Source organism: Camellia sinensis, chromosome 8 (genome assembly GCF_055761805.1).
Source record: "Camellia sinensis isolate YWXY chromosome 8, ASM5576180v1, whole genome shotgun sequence".
In the NCBI taxonomy this organism is placed as follows: Eukaryota; Viridiplantae; Streptophyta; class Magnoliopsida; order Ericales; family Theaceae; genus Camellia; species Camellia sinensis.
Window position 1 is genome coordinate 199,979,273 of NC_138968.1, and position 22,698 is coordinate 200,001,970.

The window sequence follows — 22,698 nt, forward strand, 5'->3', positions numbered from 1 at the left end:
AAAGGCTTCCATAAGCATGGTCTTTATCATTTTCCTTTGCATTCTTCACCACAAGCATTCCACAGCACCACTACTTCTTCAGATTCATTCATGCTTTGGCATCAAAGGCTCGGCCATCCCTCAGCGTCCAAGTTGCAACATCTTCATCAGTTTTTGAATGTACCTTTACGTTCAAATAAAAATAAAACGTCCTTTTCTTGTATTGATTGCTCTATGTCTAAGAGTCATCGGTTGCCTTTCAAATTGTCTACTTCTCATGTAAATCAACCATTAGCTCTTATTCATAGTGATGTTTGGGGTCCTTTTCACCCTGTTGGTTCTACTTCCATCTATAAATACTATGTGTTGTTTGTTGATGATTACTCTCGCTTTACTTGGCTTTATCCTTTGAGTTATAAAAGTGAGGTTTACTCTAAATTCTTGGAATTTAAATCTTTTGTTGAAAAACAATTTGGATTTCCTCTCAAAATCCTTCGAACCGATGGTGGTGGAGAATTTATTAATCATCAAATGGAACATTTTATCAAAACAAATGGCATTTTGCATCAACAATCTTGCCCTCATACACCTTCTCAAAATGGTGTTGCTGAGCGGAAACACAGGCACATTACGAAAACTGCTATTGCTCTTCTCCATCAGTCTTCTTTACCCCTCACCTATTGGTTTGATGCTATTGCCACTGCCACTTTTCTTATTAATAGGCTTCCTAGTGCTTCACTGTCTCATGCCTCCCCTTTTCAACTATTATTTCACACTTCTCCAGATTATTCTTTGCTTAAAGTGTTTGGTTGCCTTTGCTATCCTTGGCTTCGTTTTGCCTCCACTCATAAGCTCCAACCTAAATCTAGTCCTTGTGTATTTTTGGGTTATCATCCATCCATTAAAGGTTACAGGTGCTTCAATTTACAAACTGGTCACACTCTTATTTCTAGACATGTTATTTTTCATGAAACAATTTTTCCCTTTTCTACTCCATCACCTACATTTACTATACCCACTCAATCTACTCTCTCTTCCTTCTTTTGGTCTTCTTCTCCTAAGTCTGTTCCTTCCCAGCCTCGGCATCTCATGCCTCCTTCACAGTCTCCTCTGTTGCCGTCACAGCCTCTGTCCACACAACCTGTTTCCCATCCTAATCACTTGTCCACACAACCTGTTCCGTCCTCTCAGTTGCCTCCACAGTTCCAGCAGCCTCGACTCCCGCAGCAATCTCCGCAGCCTACACACCAGCTTCAGCAGTCTCAGCAGTGTCCTCAGCCTCCTATTCCTATTAATTCTATTGCTATTCATTTACCTCTTCCTACTCCCTCTTCTACTTCTAACACTCATAGTATGCAAACCAGATCCAAGTCTAAACTTTCTTCTTCTCTTCCTTCTTCTTCTTGTTTTCTTACTTCTAGTCCGGTTTCTTCAACTGAACCTCTTTCTTACAAATCTGCTCTTACCTCTCCTGTTTGGTTTCAAGCCATGTTAGATGAATATTCTGCATTGCAAATGCAGCACACTTGGTCCTTGGTTCCTCTTCCACCCCATAAACAAGCCATTGGGTGTAAATGGGTTTTTAAACTTAAGAAAAATTCTGATGGTACTGTGGCTCGACATAAAGCCCGCCTTGTTGCTAAGGGATTTCTTCAAGAACATGGCATTGATTTTCAGGACACTTTCAGTCCTGTTGCCAAACAACCCACTATCCGCATTCTTTTGTGTTTGGCTTTGCACTCTAACTGGTCTTTAAAGCAATTGGACATCTCCAATGCCTTTCTCCATGGTCGTTTGGAAGAGGAGGTCTATATGGTTCAACCTCCCGGCTTTGTTGATCCTTCTCACCCACAGTTGGTCTGTAAACTTCATAAGGCTTTGTATGGCCTCAAACAGGCACCTCGAGCTTGGTATTCTACATTTTCTTCCTTTCTTCTCTCTCAAGGCTTTGTCATGAGTCAATGTGACCACTCCTTGTTTGTTCACAAAACTTCTTCCACAATTACCTACTTGCTCATTTTGATGACATACTTCTCACTGGAAATGACTCTGTTTATCTTCAATCCTTGTTAACCCATATGCACCAGGCTTTCTCCCTGAAAGAGTTGGGTTCTCTTTCCTATTTTTTGGGCATTTCTGTTACCTCTTCTTCCCTTGGTTTCTTTCTTTCCCAGCATAAATATGCTTCTGAACTCTTGGTCAAAGCTGGTATGGTGGCTTGTAAACCTTGTGCCACCCCAGTTTCTAGCAAGCCTTCTTCTTCTGCTGCTGATGTTCTTCCTTGCTCTAATCCCTTTCTCTATCGCAGTCTTGTTGGCGGTCTTCAATATTTGACTATTACTCGGCCTGAATTAGCCTATGCTGTGAATCAAGCTTGCCAATTTATGCATTCTCCTTCTAATGCCAATTTTTCTGCTGTCAAGCGGATTCTCCGCTATGTTAAGGGTACCTTGTCTCATGGCCTTACCTTTTCTCCTAGCTCCTTTCAGTTGCAGGCTTTCACAGATTCCAATTGGGCTGGTGATCCTTTAGACCGGCGTTCTACTTCCGGCTATTGCATTTTTCTTGGGTCCAATCTCATCTCCTGGTCTTCTAAAAAGCAGGCTACTGTATCTCGTTCGTCCACTGAAGCCGAATATCGGGCTTTAGCTCATACTGCTGCTGAGGTCACTTGGTTGCAAATGCTCTTAACTGAGTTTGCTATTTCTCTTCCCTCTCCTCCTATCATTTGGTGTGATAATCAATCTGCTCTTTCCCTTGCTGCCAATCCCGTTTTCCATAGTCGCTCCAAACACATCGAGGTCGATTGCCATTTTGTGCGAGAAAAGGTTGCTGCCCATCAGTTAGTTCTTCGCTATATTCCTACTTTGGATCAACTTGCGGATGTGTTCACCAAACCTCTTTCCACTTCACGGTTTCAATTTCTCACAACCAAGCTTTTGGTGTCTCCTCCACCCATTCGCTTGCGGGGGGATGATAGGATATCACACAACTCAGAGCAACCGAAGCAGATTCACCTGCAGTAACATCAGTCCACTACCAGCAGTGCCAGCTCATCCAGTGTAACAGAAAGTGTAACAGAATAATAACTGTATTAGTTAGTGGTTGTAACTAGCTGTAGTTAGAGTATGTTGAGTTTAGAATTAGTTAGAACTAGAGTTAGATTAGATGGTTATGAATGTATATAAATATCAATGTAATCTGTCATTGAAAGTATGGAATGAAAATATAATACAGGAAATTCATTTCATTTTCTGAAATTCATTACTTGTGTGGTTATTTTATTTGAATTTATTATTTTAAATGTGTAATTCAGATCTATTATTTCAAACTAATTAATAAAAAAATATGATATTATTAATTCATCGATTGAGTGAGTAAACAAAATTATATTACCACTAAGGGATTATCTTAGTTGGTAAGGGAGTATATTTTTTTTCTTACTGGTTAAGATTCGAATCCCCTACTACTTAAGTAGAAGTCTGACGGTTTAGATGGATCGGTTAGCTTGTCCCGTTTGACTTGTAATGGTGGATCTTAAAAGTCCTACCATAAAGGTGTTCTGGGTATAAAAAAAAAAAATTATATTCAACATATACAATTGCTGATAATAGTTCACATATGGACATGGACATAGTGATGGCGGTGATGCAAAAAATATGTATAAAGGGGTGGGTACTATGAAACGGAGGAGAAAGTCGAATCAAACGAATCATACCATGGCAATTGGCAGAGTTATTGTTTTACATGCTAACGCAAATGCCAATGCAATGCAAGCGGTAGTCGCATTCATTCTCGTGTATATATATACAAGTCTATCTCTGGTACAACTGGAGAAAGCACAAAAAGGTGCAACAAAATGATCACCATGATTATGATTACGTGACGAGTCTTATTCACACTCACTCCCTCCTTGCAAGAAGTGATCAGAGATTTATAATTTAGATTTTTAAATAGATTTATAATGATGTTGTAAGGGAGATACAACCTACACAATTAAATGAGTAATAAATTAAAAGTTAACATTTATTCTATCACAATATTGTAGGTCAAATTGTGAATTTTTTTTTTTTTTGTGGATCTTAAATATTTTCTCTCACTTCTTGCTATTATTTTAATAATATAAAGTGTAATGTTAGAAATCTACACATTTATATATACAAATTCAGCTACACTAATATGACATGTGAGTTGGATCTACCATTATTAAGGCCTCGTTTGGGAAGGCTCTGTTTTAGCTAAAAAGTCAAAAAGTTACTAAATTAGCCAATTAGCCAATTAGTCATACCAAAAAGTCAATAATTACGGCTTCTCTCTACTTTTTGCACAGCTTTTCGTAATTAGTCAAAAAGTCATCCCAAACATACAAGTTTTTTTTACCTACCTTTTTAGCCAATTAGCCAAAAAGTTACTAAATTAGCCTGTTTCCAAACGAGGCCTAAGTGTAACGAATTAAAAATAGACACGTATCCTGTCATATTATTGTGGATATTTTTAAAAATTTTAAATATTTTTTAATATAAAAATACCGAAAAACTTTCACATCACTCACTGGGTAGTACGAGAAGAGCTCTACAAAGATGTACTCTATTTAACCATATGTACTCTCTCTCTCCCCCTCTCTCTCTCTCTCTCTCTCAACATTATAACAAACAAAGAGTTCTTCATACAGAATTTTTATAAAAAAAATATATAATTTCAGTTGAAATTATGAAAAATATTTTCATATTAGTGAAAAACTTTACAAAATTTAAGATTACGTACATAAATTTTTCCATCAAAATGGTATTTATTTTTCTATGTTTATACATAATTTCTCATAAAAAATGTAGTCACAGTATTTTTGTAATTAAATGTCATTGAAATAGATACTTTATTTAAAATAATAAATCAGCAATACAATTGCATCATTTTATAACTAAATTTATATATATATATATATATATATATATTATTTATTTATATATCACTATGTTTGAGTGTCATATTGCATGTTAGAACATTTGTTTTTTTGATTGGGAAAAGTTGAAATCTAAAAATCCCTTACGAGAGATTAAGGTAGCGTTTGGTGGAGTTTTGTAAATATGATTTGAGAGTATGAGTTGTATTTTGAGTTTGTGAGTTGTGAAATTATGATTAGAGTGTAGAAAATTTGTTTGGTTATGATTTTTGAATAAAATGTTGAATTGAGTTTTGAAAGTTTGATTTGACATGCGAAGTAAGAAAGTTTGTTTGGTTATGAGTTTTAATTCAAATTGTTATAACTCATAACAAAACACACTACTTTCACACTATTGACAATTCTGATCAATACTCATAATCAAACTTTTTTTAAAATTCAATTAAAAAATTTTATTATTAACAGAAAATAAAATTAATCAATTTTTTTAATTGAAAATACTACAAAGGAAATAATTTTTTTTCAAAATAAATATTCAAAAAATTTAAATCATAAATATTTAAATAATTTAAATAATCTAAAAAATTTAATAAGTAAAAAATTAAAATAAATATTCAAAAAATTTAAATAGTAAAAATTTAAATAATTTAAATATTCAAAAAATTTAAATAATTTAAAATGTTAATATTTTAAATTTAAAAACAACTTTATACTCAAATTGTAACCAACATATAAAATAAAACTTAATTAAGAAATTATTTTTAGAACTCATAACCAAACATATAATTCGAAACTCTATACTATTTTCACAACTCTACACTCAAATCGTAACTAAATACATAATAAAAAAAATTAAAATATTTAAAAATATTTTTATAAAATAGAGTTTGAATTTATTTTATAAAATATTTTAAAATTTAAAAAATTAAAATCGTAATATTTTGAAATTAAAATATTTAAAAATATTCAAAAAATTAAAAAAATCGTAACATATTTAAATATTAAAATATTTAAAATCTTAACAAAATTAAAATATTTTTAAAATATTTAAATATTTAAAAAATTAAAATATTGATTTGAATTGGGTTTTGAAAAAAGTTTTGAATTATGTGTTTGGTTATGAGTTTTGAAAAGTAATGATTATGTTTTGAATTGAGTTTTGAGAAATGGGTGTAGAATTATAATTTGAAAGCTCAAAACAAAAAACACACTCAAATCAATGGGTATAACTATAATTTGAGAGGCTTACCAAACGGAGCCTAAGTGACTGAAAGTGTAATCACACGGTCTAGAAACTTGGTAGCCAACCTCTAACAGTAAATTTTCTTAATTTTTTTGAGGGAGGGAGAGAGAGTATGTATCTTTAGGCAAAGGAAGGACCGTATATTAGAGTAGGTGCACTTTAAATTTTAATTTTATTTTTTTGATTTTTTAAATTAAGTATATTTGAAATTTCCTTTTTTGTGCAGGGTTAGCTTGTCCCCCCGGCCTTTCTATTTGAGAAATCAAAGGCCTTCTCTTCTTCAAAAAAACGCACCCTATTCTATTTGCATCGCATTTGTTCTTGAATCTCTTTGTAGAGAGAGTGAGAGAGAGAGAGAATGTTCCATTCAAAGAAGCCTGCGACTATGAATTCACATGATAGACCCATGTGTGTTCAAGGAGACTCTGGTCTTGTCCTCACCACAGACCCTAAGCCCCGCCTCCGATGGACCGTTGAGCTCCATGAGCGCTTTGTCGACGCCGTAACTCAGCTTGGGGGACCAGACAGTACTTAATTCTTTCTTATCTTTGATCTTGGGTTCCATTAATGTTACTCAAAATTTTCTTTATTTATTAAATTTGTTTCTTTAATTTGCTTTGTTATTTTCTATGTGAACTGCGCAGAGGCCACACCAAAGACGATCATGAGAGTTATGGGTGTGAAGGGTCTCACTCTTTACCATCTCAAGAGCCATCTTCAGGTTTGAGTTTGAGATTCAATACAACTAACTCACTCACTCACGCATATAATACACATATATTTCATGTGTGTGTCTCTCTCTCACTTTTCTTTTCTTCTTCTTCTTCTTTTTTTTTTTCCCTTCCGTTTGATTCAATTAATCTCTTGTTTGTCTTGACCAGAAATTCAGGCTTGGAAAGCAACCTCACAAGGAATTTAATGATCATTCAATCAAAGATGGTGAGAGAGGTTGTCAATTTCTAGTAATTCATTTGTATTAACTGCATAACTCATATATATTATTATTAATTAAGCTGTTCAATTGTCCGTGGTAGCTTCAGCTTTAGATCTCCAAAGAAACACAGCTTCTTCCTCTGGGATTATGGCACGTAGTATGAATGAGTATGTACTTCCTTCTCAATCCTTTCTTTGATTTTGCTCTCTCTCTCTCTCTCTCTCTCTCTCTCTCAAATCTTAATGTTTGTGTTGGGGTTGAGGGGGAGGGAGAGGGCCACCAGGATGGTTACAACAATAAATAAGAAAAGATGTGTTTTTTTCTTCTTCTTTCTTTCTTACGTTTGGGATTTTTGATTTTTCTTGTTGAATGTTATGATATCAATAGCAGTAATTTTCACTTCACTGATGCAATTAGGATGCAAATGGAGGTGCAGAGAAGACTACATGAACAATTAGAGGTAAGCACACAGACAATTTCCAACCCCAAACACCTCAACTGATCAATATATTTTTTGTCATTTCCAACTGAAGTGGGAATGGGAATGGGTCCTATTCCTAGCAAAGTAGCTACTTTTGTTGTGCTTATATATATATATATATAAATTGATTTCATTGGGAGGTGGGGTTATTCTTGTGTTGTGCTATGGGGCATGACAGGTTCAGAGACACCTTCAATTGAGGATTGAAGCTCAAGGGAAGTACATGCAGACTATACTGGAGAAAGCCTGTCAAACACTCGCCGGTGAGAACATGGCTGCTTCAGGAAGCTACAAGGGAGGAGGAAATCAAGGAGTTTCGGACAATATCGGAGCCATGAAGGACTTTGGTTCTCCACTACTCAATTTTCCCTCTCTTCAAGACCTAAACATATATGGAGGTGATCAACTTGACCTTCAAGTTCAGCACAACATGGACAGATCATCACCGGTACTTCATGATGGATTCATGCCAAGTAATAATGATCATAACATGTGTGGTGGACTGGGGAAGAAGAGGCCAATTAACCCATATGGCAGTGGCAAGAGCCCCTTAATGTGGTCAGATGATCATCTCCATTTGCAAGAATTGGGAACAACAACAACAACTACAACCTCATCATGTCTTGGCTCCCAGCAAGATGATCAGATTCATATCGATAGAGGCACTGATATGGAGTCGATGTCAGAAATGTATGAAACAAAGCCAATCCTCTCTGGAAATGCAATGGGAGAAAAGAAGTTCGATGCATCAGCAAAGCTTGAAAGGCCCTCTCCACGAAGAGCCCCAGTTTCTGCTGATCATAGGATTAATAACCCTGCAGCTGCCAATACCATGCCACAAGGAAGAAATTCTCCCTTTGGTTGAATCTAGGTCATTGCTTAACTAGACACCAAGTGATTCAGCTATCTTCTAGAGTAGAGCTCGCTTATATGTTATCATCAGATTTCTAGGGTTTTGAAGTTTTATTTTTATTTTTAAGTTATAAAAATTTAAGACGTTCACATTTGAGTTAATTTCCTCTTAACTATGACACATGCCATTGCATCTGCATGGCAAATATTTTAAGTTTGACTGGAATTTAAGTTTAACTGGTATATTTGTACTTTAACCTTTAAACTTATGCTTTGTTTTTATCGTCACCTGCTGATGCTTCTTCTTGATCAGGGCTAGCATATTTTGATTAATTGAAATGCATTGCATTCTAGTCAATGTAAGCACGGATGTGTACTCATGCGTGTTGCATATCATATTGATGATGAGTAAAGATGTACACATACGAAATCCCACACACTAAATAACTCCTGTCGATAGTTACTACTTATGTGCCTTCAGCATTTTTGCTTTTGATTGATGACATAACATGTGTTGGTACATGTGACTAGGGACATAATTAGTAGCTGCTGAGAAAGGTACCCTTATTTATGATTTTATGCATTTTAAAGTTTATGATATATCTTAATTTCGTGTGGTGGGGTTTAGTAATTATGATCTTGGGTCAAAAATGTTGGCCTCTCTTTTGGTTGTAGGGCATTCTTCTTCTTCTTTTTCTGAGCACTGCTTCTACATATAAGTTGGTTGCTCGAAGTTAGTTAGCCAATCATTGCGAATAGTAATACGAATGATGATAATAATTGGAACTATGGTTAAGGAATAAATCAATTTACAAGAAGATCCCCATTAAACCCATTAAAGCAAAGGCAGGAGAGTTAGGGTTTGAGGGAGCACTTAGAACAGTAAAGAAAGGTTTAAAAGTGTACCAAATAAAAAGAAAAAGGGAAGATACAAGAGAGTTTTGAAACGCTCATCAGGGCAGAACCGAGAGAGAGAGAGAGAGAGAGAGAGAGAGAGAGAGAGAGAGAGAGATGTGATGTAGAAGTAGAAGTTGAAACCCCTTTTTCAACTTGGAATGAAGGAAGGAGCATTCCGAGCGAGAGAAGCCGACAGCGAATATCTAACTTTAAACTTTCATGCCCTTTTTTTTAGACCTCTTTACTCCTCTCTCACATTCCTTGTAGTTTTGTACATAGTCGGTGTTGAATCACCTCGAAAACTCTACATAGCCCATATATATCTCAAACACATTTTCCACAAATTACACTTGTAGTTTAATTTTGAATCTAGGAGTAGTTTGTTATGAACCTTTTGTTAATTTCTTTGTTACTCAAAATTTTTATTTGATGCACTTCAATTTCGATCATGTGTATATTATCAGCTTTAATTTGACCATAGGTTTTTGTGTTTTTTATTTATTTTTATTTTTTTCAATGGAGAAATTTCACTTCAGGGATGATGTTGAAAAATAATTACAAATAAATAGTCATCTTTATAAATATTGATAGTTAAAAGCATAAATTTTTTCATTAATCTGTATTATTTTTTTGTAACTACCACTGATCCATAATTTTTCATTTTTTAATCAACCAAAGATAATATATAATTATTAGATTAGTACTTAGAGTAGTTGAACCTCCAAAAACCCAAGTGCTACCTTCATGCTTACAGTCACAAAATCATGGGCTAAATTTGACCTTAGTTACCATTACCATCAATTTTAATATCTGTATAATAGAATTTCTTTTCTAATTATTAAGCAGATGGGAAGATTCAAACACAAGGTATTCTCACATGATAATCAAACACGTTCAAATATTATAATTATTAAAGAGGAAGTGACATTCAAGTCCAAAATTTATTATTTATTCTGATAATATGTGGGATTATTAATAATCAACTTCTTCAAAAACTTTATGAAAATTAATTAAATATTCCAATGTGATATACTTACGTCATACTTTTTATTAATAAGAAATCACATCAAATATTAAGTAAGTTATATTTTATCTCATAAGATAAATTAATATGTCTCCCTTCAAAACTTTTCGTTACATGGTTGTACTTCACTATCTATGTACACCAATTGCATCAGAGAAGGTACACAAAAATTGGTCCAAGAGAGGAGGGTTATCTTTTGTGGAGGAGAAAAGATGGTGGGGGTGGTGCAACTATCTTTAGTGATTGCGGGGAAGAAGACTTTGGAGGCTGTAGCTGTAGTTGGCAAAGAAAGCTTCCCCCCCCCCCCCCCCCCCCCAGTCATCTCCTTGGTACTACAGTCCATTAAAAAAAAATAAAAAAAGCACAAACACAGATGGGGAGAGACAGAGTGAAAGAGAAAAAAGCAAAAGGAAAGGAAAGGAGAATACAACGCACTCCCATGCATGCGTTCAAATATCGAGGAAGCTTCTGTCTTTATTATTATTAATTATTATGCGCCCAAAGTTTGACGACTGAGTGAGAAAAAATTATTGGCAAGTGATTATGTTTTTGTCATTTATAAATTATTATATCTTTTTATATTTTTTAATTATTTAATATAAAAATATAAATTTTATTGATTCTACCCATTACAATGCACATAAAATAATGCAAAATATTATGTCACGTTGTCCTTCACCAATTAATAACTTCTTTTAAATAGAGTTTTCTCTTGCCTTAAACGTTATTCTTATTAGACGTACCTTATCATTCTCTTTCTCTCTCTCTCTTTCTCTCATTAACATAAAATATAAATACAATACATATATATATACATATTATAATATTAATTATTACAAATATTATAACTACTATATGGTACATGTCAATTTTTTTTTAATTATAACTAAAAAATAATCAAAATCAATCATAACTAATATCATAACCAAACATAATCAAATTATAACTAATAATATAATAGGTATAAATAGAAAATTGCAAATGTGATAACTAGAAAATATAATACACATAGGGGTGTAAATTTGGCTCTTTGGGCCCACTATTGGGCCATGCAGACTCCTACCAAAAATTGGATTGGATCGGGCTTGGCCGGATTACTTGTGCAAAATTGCGGCCCAAGCCCAAGCCTAGGGGTTGCTTGGGCCTCGGGTGGGTTGGCTGGCTGAGCCAGTGGGCTTTGGCTTGCGCCAACTTGACCATTTTTTTTTTTACCAAAATTTTGACTCAGTTTGGTTTAATTTTTGAAATGAGTTTTGAATTGTATTTTGAAATATAAGTTGTTGAATATTAAAATTTTATTTTGTTATCAGTTTTGAAATAAAATAGAAAACAACAGATACTACGAAGGTGCAAAACATGTAATATTAATGAGTAAACAAGCATTCCATAAACTTAAGTTTTTTCAAAAAGAAAATAAATTTTTAGAATAGAAGAGTTACCTTTTTGAAATATTTAAGGAAAAAGAGAGATTACTCACACTTCATATTATTAAAGAATATACTTACAAAGATTATATTACAGACTTTGAAAGACTTGATACACTTAAAGGCTTTTGAGAGGGGTTGGAAATTTTTACAAAGTAGAGTGAAGGAGAATTTTTCATTCTGCTTCTTCCGTTGGCATGAATGCCAATTTATACAATACAAAAGGAAGATAAAAACAGAACCCAAAATCTAGACTCCATATCTTACATCTAAGCTTTTCCTAAAAGTCTAAGGCCTATTCAAGCCTAGACATAGGCTTTTATAATAAAGACAAGACTTATGCATACAATTATATGCCTATTTTGACAAGCTTTCTACGCAGATAAAAACAAGTAGAGGGTTTGAATAATGATGTCGGGTACTGCTTTGGGTCCCATCGCACATTATTCAATCCTCTCTTTTTGATAAAATTTTAATACTATAATTTATTACAGGACGTGCGTAAGGATTCTCACAGCTTTTCTTTAATGAAGTAGGGTAGGGGTCATCTGCTTTATTAAAGTAGTGAGCGAAGGAGAAACCTTATCATTAATAGACGCAAATAATTACAAACACAAATATTTACGGAATCTTTTGTCGTTTCTTGGCATGCATTTCTCTGATAATTGAAGAGAGGCCTTATCTTCTACGGATTTTGTCTTTTTCTACTGAAATACCAATTATTGATGTAGACCCGTGGAGTGAATCTTCAAGGTGGATTTGCAAAGGGTTAAGGAAAATTTCTGAGTCTAGAAAACAAGGGCTTGTTAGGATACTTCCAAAGATTACAATAACCTATTTATGGTGTGCACGTTTTTTTTTATTTTTTTATTTTTTATTTTTTATTTTTTAATATCTGAGAGATCGTCCAGGTCTGCCGCTGAAAGTTGGTCGTAAAAATCATCCCCCATGGCTGGTTCATCTTCCCATTGATTATCTTGGTCATTTTCTCCCATTAGTGGTGACTCATGAGAGACGTTATGCTGATAGTTAGGATACTGGCTTTCATCAACGAATGTTTCTTTGCTGAAGGGATATCCTGAGATAGCTAGATTACAGTATATCTTCTGATTTCTATCTTCGCAAACTAGATGTCCATAATTTCCATTATATGCTAATAGAGGATTATTAGCGAATTTCCTCCATTTATCGAGCTGATCTCTGAGTGAAAATTTTCTGCATGGCCAGGGTCTCCAATTGAGAAGTCCTGGGTATTCAGAAAATGTTGAGGTTCCTTTGAGGTACATTTTATGCTTGGCTAAGATGCATCTTATTTCTTTCCACTCTAGTAGCCTGCTATCAATTAATGTTTCCACATATGGATGATGTTCTTCCATTACACAAAGTACTGAATGAGCAAGTTTATTTCCAAAGCTATCTGTCTAATCTGGATCTGAAAAAATTATTCTAGAGACAAGGCCGTAATCTAACAATTGTGAGGCCTTTAGATAACGCGTTTTGCCCCTAATCTCTATCTCCAATGGTTCGAACGTTGCTAGATTTATCTGGCAATGACAGATGTTGAAATCTAAATTACACTGGCATCGACCAAAATGTTCTGGCCTGTTTATACATCTTTCCTCTTCTAAGCAGGGTTGCTCTTCATCTTCGTAGAGATAAGTCCATTGATAAGCTATGCCAGGGCAGTGAACTCCTGTTATGGAGAGATCCTAAAAAAATTGCTGTATAGTGACTAACTCACTATTTCTGCTCTCTTCGGCTAAGGTATATATATGGGGTTTGAGGTCCTCTATTTCTTGGCTTTTCTCACAAAAAGATCAAATGATAGAATGCCTGAAGAAATACATTGTAGCACTCAATTGTTCAAATTCCTCATTGGTGAGTTGTCTGATTTCTTGGTTAGGAAAGGGGGCAGTTGTTTTTCCTAGAGCTAATTTTTTTAGCTAGCTGGTTAGGGTTCGAATGGTTGCTCTCAATTATTTTTCTTCGTCTCGAAGCTGGTCTAACACTTCACTGACCCTTTTGCCTTTATCTATAATTTTCTTAAAATTTCTGGTAAGGCCTTCACAATGTCTGCACATTTGAAGAGGGTTTTGAGAATCTATCTGAGGGTTAGTACTACTGCTTCCAATTATCTAGCTAACTGGAACTCCACTAGTAGCAAGAGTGGTTGACTGCGTCTTGCTCAATGTGTCCAGGTAATCTTTAGCTATCTGGCTGATAAAGTAACGGGCTCCTATTTGCCTTCGGGCATATGTACTGGCTGACTCGAAATCATAAAATCCTTTAAATTGAGGTTTGAGAAAATTTTTAACTAAGGGTTCAACTTCTATCCAGTCATGGTAAATACCAGACTTGGTTCCTTTGACTACTACATAAACAGAAAAGCTTTTGGACAAAGGTTTATTCTGAATTTTTGAAAAATATATACTAAGAGAGTTTAGAGCTGATAGACGTTTAGTTGGGTGGTTATGGTTGTTCCAAAGGTTATCTAGAAGACACTGTTGAACTGGGTCTACCTCAATTCCTGTTAATGGTTTGAACTTGTTTCTGCCTTCATGAATGGAAAGAGCAAATCCCCCAAAGTTCATGGTTTTGCTGTTTTGCATTATCTGCACAAAAATTAAGCTGGTTATTTTATTTTTCTAAATAAATTTTCCTACCTAACCAATCTGTTAACCTATTATCACTCCCCTTAATATGTTCAAATTCTACTTTATATCCTTGTCCTACTATACAGTCTAAAAATTTTGCCCATCTTTTGGTACTTAATTTGTGCTCGTTAAGTTTATTATGAAATCTAACTATAGTTTCATAGTCTGTTCTAATTGTAAATGGTTTGTGCAAAAATAATCTAAATTTGTCTATTGCATATACTACTCATAATATTTCAAAATCTAGGCTGGTCATGGTCGTGTCTTTTTCTTTAAAATTTTCAGAACTATATCTACAAATGCGTTCTTTAATTTTACTATCATACTTACTAGGTTTACCTAATAATATTGTTCCACATCCTAATTGACTTGCGTCTGCCTCTACAACTATATATTCTGATTCTAAGGGAAGTTGTAGGTCTGGTAAATTTCTACAAATGTCTTTAATTTTTCTAACTAGAGGTATATCTTGTTGATTGAAATATTTTTGTTCTGTGGGTGTGGTCTTACTATATAGGGGTCCTATTATTTTACTAAGGTTAGGAATATACATCCGTGCATAATTTAAAATTCTTAAAAATGATTGAAGTTGTTTTGTATCTCTAATTTATTTGGATAATCTAAAATTTTCTTAACTATGTGAGGTTGTAACCTAATTTTTCCATTTCCTAACTCTATTCCTAAAAATTCTATATGAGGCTTATTTAATACAATCTTTTTCTTGCTAATTATTATTCCATTATTTATGAATTCTTCTAATGCTATATATAAATGATACATGTGACTATTTTTATTTGGACTAAATACTAATACGCCATCTATATATACCAGTATAAAACTATATCTATTAAATATGCTATCCATCTTACGCTGAAGTATGGAAGGTGCATTTTTTAGTCCAAAAGGCATAACTAGTCATTCGTAATGTCCTTGTGGGCAACAAAAGGTTGTCCAAGGTATGCTTTCATTTTCCATTTTTATCTGTCAAAATCCCGACTTGCAATCAAATTTACTAAATATTTTTGCTGTTTGTATTCTGTTTATGAGCTGAGCTTTATCTGGTATATTATATTTATCGTCTTCTGTATTATCATTTAATCTTTTATAATTTATAACCATTCTACCTTTTCCTCTTTTTATCTTTGCATGATTTCTAACCATGAATGCAGCGCTCATATGCGGACTATTACTAGGTCTAATTACTCCTAAATCTAGTAACACCTTAATATGTGTTCTAAATTCTTCTATATTTGCTGGCGTATGATCTATTTGTGCTAATGTAATCCTATAATCTTTATTTTTTATATCTAAACTGGCTAAAATTTTATTTCTTTCCCAATATTTCATGAATTGTTCTCCTAAAATCTCTGTTGTTTCAGCTAATCTTATTATCTCATCTAAATCATTTTTTGTTTTTCTGTATACTGGTTTTTTCTTTAATTTTCCTATTATTGCAAAAATTAATTCTAGGTTAACTGTTTGTTGAAAATCTCTTAGGTTCCAATAGTCTTATTTTTCTTCAGAATCAAATTCTTCTAAATTCTCTAATTCATAATTTTCTATGTCTAAATTTTCTAAAGAAGTATTTGCTATCTCATCAAGTATATATTTTTGGACTAGCTCGGGAAAAATGTTTTTACTAGGAAATAAAAAACTAGCGGGAACTGAATCTCTTATTATGTTAGTAGTAGTGCATTGAAGTGAGTGAAGTGATATATATATATATATACAAAGGATGTGTTTGTTTTGAAGGATTAGGATGTGTGATTGGACTATTAGTCTCACCAGACTAATAGTCCATTATTTGTGTGAAAAATTTTGCTCCGGATTAATAGTCCTCCCGGACTATTAGTCCCACAAATATGGAACTATCCTATCCCATGGGGGGGTGAGATGGAAACTATGGGATAACTTATCCAATGGGGATTAGACAATGAAATTACATTTTTGCCCTCTAGTATTTAATTATGTATTATATTTAGTAAAATTCAAAAAAATTTAAATGTCTCAATTTGAAAATAAAATAACTTTATTTTATTTTTATTTTTGTTTTATTTATTTAATTTTTAAAAATATTTTTTTATAGATATTTTATTGATGTTTTATTTTAAAATTTTGTTTATATTTTATTTAATTTCATTATTTAAATTTTAATAGATGTTTTATTTTATTTCATTATTTAATTATTATTATTATTTAAAATTTTAATTAAAAAAATAACATGTATTTATATTTATATTTAATTTATTTAAAAATAAATTTATTTATTTGTGCAAAAAATAAAAAAAATAAATTTTTATTTAATCTAGCTAAAAATAATTAAAATATTAAAGCTATGTTTAATATTGTTATTACTTAGTAAATAATTGAAAAACATGAAATAGTTATTTGAGCATTTATCATTCTCTATGATATCCCAAACAAGCATTGGATAATTAAAAATAGTCTAATTCAGACATTTAATCCTATTTCTAAACAAACATAATACAAATTCAGTCCAACTAAATAGTCTCGGGATAATGTATTTCAAGATTAATAGTCCGATAGATTACAATCCCTCCTTATCCAGTCCGTACAAATAAACACACTCAAAATAAAATGATATTTCCCGATGCGTCCTTTCCCGTTAGTTAAATCAATTAATAATTATGTTCAAAAAATAAAAATCAATCAATTAGTAATTTTGAAGGATCAGACCAGACCAACAAAACTAACCAGCGCATGTCATTGGATTCTGTTTGCTCACTCTTTTTTTATCCTTTTTTTTTTTTTTAATATCTTTTTTCAAGAGAGCGAGCGCTTTGGTTATTCTATTCTTCATACAAAATTACAAAAGTACAATCATGAAGCTTCTTTTGTCCCCACCTATCTACCCCTTTCTTTGCCTTTCACACTCGTAAAAACCCACGGCCGGAGGGGAAGGGATGTCTGAGGGCCGGGATAAAATTAGGAGAAAATTATGAAAGGTTCTGATTTTTTGTTTTTGTGAAAAATATTTTTTGTTATAGAATTTAATATATATATATATATATATAATTTTATATATAAAATAGTACTCAGTATAAAAAACTACATATGTTATTCCTCTTCTATTTTATATTTTCTTTCTATTTTGCACTAAAAAAAATTCTTCATCTTATTACAAATGGCTCCTATGGTATTCATTTATTTATTTATATGTACATATAATTTATATATCATATTATACATACATGTGCATTTTGTATAAATATAGTGTTTGCTTTCGGCTGTTAGAATATTGTATAAATATAGTGTTTGCTTTCGGTGTTAGAATAGCTTTAGCATAGCAGACTTCATTATATTATTAATTGTATAGTGTTTGCTTTCGGTGATAAGTGTGGTATCCAATGCCCCTTTCTCTCTCTATAAAGAGAGCCTTCATCCCTTTGTAAAACACACAACATAATACAAACATTTCAGAGTCTCTCTCTCACTCTATAGCTTCTCTCACTCTCTCAAACTAATCTTTCAAAAAATCCCAGATGTCTTTCGCAGGAGTAGTTACAGAGTCAAGCTGAAACCGGCCAAATTGAAGACTGATAGAGGTAACAGAGGTATTACGAAACCAGGTAATGATTTGGTAATTCTTACTGTCCCATTCCTCAAGTCGGTCTTCATATGTAGCAGTAAGAACAGGAGTTTCAGTAGTGGCACTGTCTTTGACTGGTTTAGTCACATCCCCGGTGACAATTCGCCAGAGCTTCTTGCCTTTAAGAAAGGAAGACATGGCTTGGGCCCACAGAACATAGTTTGAACCATTCAGAATAACGGAAATGGGATGGGAGGTGTCAAGACGATCCATAATACTAGTTAAGTAGGATTAAAGCAACAGGAAGAGACCTGTAGGAGCAAAATTTGGTAAAACAGAGTGTACCAGTGAGTCCGGAAGGTCGAAAATAGCCAGAAAAGGCTGCTGGACAGAGATGATGTCAGCGATGATGTCAGCGGCGCACGTTAGCAGAGTGCAGGGAGGAGCACGTTAGCAGAAAGGCGGCGGCGCACGGTAGCGAAACAGGCGCAGGCGCGGCGCACAATAGCCGTTTTGGCGCACGCGGGTGCAATGTAGTGAAGCGGCGCACGAAAGGCGCACGATAGCAGGCGCGGCGTACGGGAGTGGCAGGGCTGACGTCAGCCGCGGTTGTGTGGGCGCGTGGAGGCGCGTGGCGAAGGTGAGTGGCAACAGATGGCGCGTGCGGGCGCGTGTGAGAGTGGTGGCGGAGCTGGTGACGCGCCGAAGGTAAAGGCGGCGCGTGTGGGCGCGTGGAGGGTGTTCTGAGAACGGGCTAGGTGCCGTTGGAATCGTGAGAAAATTCCGAGCGTTTTGATGTATGCCACTGTGTACGGGACTAAACACAAAAATTGAAAATTGCCAGAAATGTAACACTGGGCTCTGATACCATGAAAGATTAGTTTGAGAGAGTGAGAGAAGCTATAGAGTGAGAGAGAGACTCTGAAATGTTTGTATTATGTTGTGTGTTTTACAAAGGGATGAAGGCTCTCTTTATAGAGAGAGAAAGGGGCATTGGATACCACACTTATCACCGAAAGCAAACACTATACAATTAATAATATAATGAAGTCTGCTATGCTAAAGCTATTCTAACACCGAAAGCAAACACTATATTTATACAATATTCTAACAGCCGAAAGCAAACACTATATTTATACAATATTCTAACATTGTGTATGTGCTAAAAAAAAAAATATTTTTCTTTTAACCTTTCCGATAATGAAATTTTGGTTCTATCTCTAGTCGAGAACTACCTATAGATTGATCCACTACAATCCCATCCAAAATTGTTTCAATACTTACTATCTGTTTATTTGGACAAAAAATATTTTTTATATCTTTTGATATTTGCTACAATTAAAAATGAAAATTAACAGAAAACAAATCTATGTAGGCAAAAAATGTTTTCTCCCTTTATAAGGCACAAAATGTTTTTCGGACTAAAAGTTTACTAAGATCATCACATTACTACTACCACTCTCACCTCTACCACCACAGCCACTGCTACTATCATCGTCGCTATGATAGCCGCCGCCACCCCACCACTTACATCTCTACCTTCGTTCCACTATCACCACCAGATATAGAAAAATACTTTCTCCAGAAAATATTTTTTGAAAAAAAAATTCATAAAAAATATTTGCTGCCAAAACAAATGGAACACTAATAATGCCTTTCTTCACCATTATTGTATTTCCAAATGTATCAATGAAGATCATCTACTTTTTTTTCTTTTTTCTTTTTTTGTTTGTTCCTTACACTTTAATTTATGAAGATGTTCATGTCAGTAAAAATAATATTACACATCAATCAAATTCAAAAAAAAAGAAGATAAAAGAGTGCATGAAACGAGATACCTGACACCCCTACACAAAATTTCAAAATTTTATTTATTTTCTTCAACGATACATATTTAATGCAGTAATTGATTATGATTAACCTAACAATTTAAGTTTTATTAGGGAAACAATTTAGATTCCTAAATTTGCATTGACTTGAATTTGAGCACTCATATAATATGTCTAATAAAAAAAAAGAAAGAGAGAGAATAAATTTAACTTACATTCCTTTATACCAAAGAAGAAACAAAGCATGCCGATAAAATAAAATAAAATAAAATAAAAAGAAACAAAGCTGTTAGTAGACTTCATGTTAAGTGACGGACCACCATAAACTTGTGTTCATTTGTGTTCAAATTGATGAAAGTTGTAAGTATCCAACATTCAACATACAAAAGTTTTAAAGACCAAATTTGTTCCTTTTTAAAAAATTGTAAAAAAATATCAGAAGACTAACGCCAACCGTGTTATTTGGAAAAGTTTTTTTTTTAAAAAAAATTTAGCAATAAAATTTTTAAAATATCGCTAATAAGACAAAACAATTTTGTCCAAGAAAGACAGTAATTCATTATTAAATATTTAATTTCGTCACTAAAAATACAACAGTGACATTTTTGACGATTAAGATGTTTGTTCTATAAAAAAAGCAATTTCATCCCTAAATTTTTTGTTTCGAAAATATCAATTTATTGTAGTGATTGTTGAAAACAAAAATTATTTAATTGAATTTGGAGCTTGTGAACATTCCTTCTCGTCACGTTTTAGTCTACTAGTATGAGTTTTATTAGTTCGAAATGCTTTGTGAAATCGAGAATCAATCAAAATATAAAATGATCAAAGTTACAAAACTGTTTTTCAAGTCCAAGAGAAAAGGGAGATCCAATCCACTATCAAACAATCGAATTAAAAGAGAGTCGCAGCATCTCTACCACAGTTCGTCATACCATTTTATCCATACATACAACCAAAAAAAAAAAGAGATTTATTTAACACACACACAAAAAAAAAATCCGTCGTGGGATAAAAGTGAGCTATATATAAAATTTAACCAGATTGACAAAGCCTATCCATAAGCAAGAAATTTTTTAGAGTCCTTGAGGAGATGGTAAATTATTTGGTTCGTCCTTCCATTGTTTTCATTGTCATCGTCTGTCAGGATTCAGATATATATAGGAATATAGCAAATGATTTTGGACAGTCTATTGGGCCGAACGAATGCAAACTCTGCCCATTTAACCTTCAACTACATGACCGTTAATTGGGCCCAGTGATCCCCCACTATAAGCCGTGGATTATTTCTCTCTCTCTCACTCTCGGATCAATTTGAGCCAATGGCATGCCACCACCGCATAAAATGAGAAAAGGATGGCCAACACATAAAAGGGTGATTTGGGATGATATAAATAAGTATATTTTTTAATTTTTTATGAAATATAAATTAGATAAGAATTAGGTTTAAAGTCATGTGATAGAGAGATGATATAACTTAAATAAGATGATGTGATTTAAATAAAATAATATTTTTTTAACTTTTTTAAATTATGACAAATAAAACCTAAATCTCAAAATGAAAACAAAAATGTTAGAGGTTCCAAAAATTCTACCAAAATTTTTACCAAATATCTCACATAAGACTCACATTGTATAGATCTTACACCCATATAAAACATTTGATAAAACTTTTAATAAAATATTTAGAATCCCTAACATTACTCAAATCAAAATGTTTGAAAAGGTGGTTACTTCACTCCTTGCGGTCAAAATGTCCAAGGCTCAATAAATATTGTGGACGATGATGACGTCATTTCACGTGATGTCATTAGCTTAGTGAATAATAAATAATAAAAAAATTGCCTAAAAGTTCCTTGTACAAAGTGTATGTTGTGTTGTGTGAAGTTCAACATTATTTTTTTTTCATCCATTTGTTGGATAATAAAATTTTACTGTATACTTTTATTTAGTTAAATTTCAAAACTAATATGGATTTTATTTAATAATTTTTAATGAGATTATTTCAAAATACAATTTTTATACAAATATAAACATTTACATTAGAAGTTATAAATTATATGAACATAGTTTTTATATAGAAATTTTATAAATAATAGATGGTTGTTTGTGATTATTTCATTTTTAGTCAAAACACTCATTATTGTGTTCCATAATTACAACCATGTCATTGTTATATCATTGTAAATTAAAAATTCTTAATTGAGTACCCTAAATTCAGAATCAGGATTCTCTCCTTAACTTATCCTTGACTTCTTACTTATTGGGCCATTGGGCCTGCTTTTAAGCCCAATTCTGATGATCTGAACTGTTCACATTTTAAGATTTGTTGAGTATATTATACCTGTAAAAAATCAAGTTGATCGAATATCAGAAAATATGTGTTAAGAAAACTGATTACTAAACTTTTAAAAAAATGGTTTTTAATTCGATGATACTAACACGTAATTTCTGATATCCGATCAACTTAATTTTTTATAGGTATCATATATTCAACAAATCTTAAAATGTGAATGGTTTGGATCATAAAAATTGGGCCTAAACATGGGTCCAATGGCCCAACAAGTAGAGAGTCAATGAGAGAATCCTAATTCCTAAATTCATCCCCAATGACATGAAATGGACCATGTGAAGGAGTGGACTCACACTTCTCATCCCTCGTCTGTCGCTCATTCTATTAATAAACCACTTTCTTATGAAATTTTAGACATTGAAAAATAATTTTGGGATATTTGGTAAAGGAGGCATTTTGCATTCAAGAAGTGGTCATTTGTCTTTGGTACAGGAAAATCTTTAACTATGTCCCGTTTGAAATAAAACTAGTTGGAGGGAGAGCTCCACAGAATGTCCCATTAAAAAAATGAGACGGGATGATCGCTCCTTATTATATATATATATATATATATATATATTGTTATTAACCCAGCAATA

The 22,698-nt window shown here is 33.1% G+C and overlaps 1 protein-coding gene across 9 annotated transcripts; it reads left to right on the forward strand.

Moving 5' to 3' along the window:
• Positions 1-6,290: 6,290 nt before the first annotated feature.
• Positions 6,291-8,677, forward strand: APL (Homeodomain-like superfamily protein). 9 transcript variants are annotated; one of them, XM_028268298.2, is made up of 6 exons: positions 6,291-6,649; positions 6,767-6,843; positions 7,004-7,061; positions 7,157-7,223; positions 7,474-7,516; positions 7,716-8,677. In XM_028268298.2, the coding sequence occupies exons 1-6, from the start codon at positions 6,481-6,483 to the stop codon at positions 8,400-8,402; spliced, it is 1,101 nt and encodes a 366-aa protein (XP_028124099.1). In that variant the 5' UTR covers positions 6,291-6,480; the 3' UTR covers positions 8,403-8,677. The 9 variants fall into 9 exon arrangements, with proteins under 9 accessions (XP_028124099.1, XP_028124057.1, XP_028124063.1 ...); XM_028268256.2 differs by having other exon boundaries at positions 6,349-6,649; positions 7,136-7,223; positions 7,444-7,516; XM_028268262.2 differs by having other exon boundaries at positions 6,349-6,649; positions 7,136-7,223; positions 7,447-7,516.
• The last annotated feature ends 14,021 nt before the right edge of the window (positions 8,678-22,698 follow it).

Bases quoted from the DNA above. Each gene is read 5' to 3' on its own strand.
- APL (XM_028268256.2), top strand. From the start codon at position 6,481: ATGTTCCATTCAAAGAAGCCTGCGACTATGAATTCACATGATAGACCC. The intron at 6,844-7,003 runs GTTTGAGTTTGA...TGTCTTGACCAG, and splicing joins ATCTCAAGAGCCATCTTCAG to AAATTCAGGCTTGGAAAGCA. The intron at 7,062-7,135 runs GTGAGAGAGGTT...TTATTAATTAAG, and splicing joins TGATCATTCAATCAAAGATG to CTGTTCAATTGTCCGTGGTA.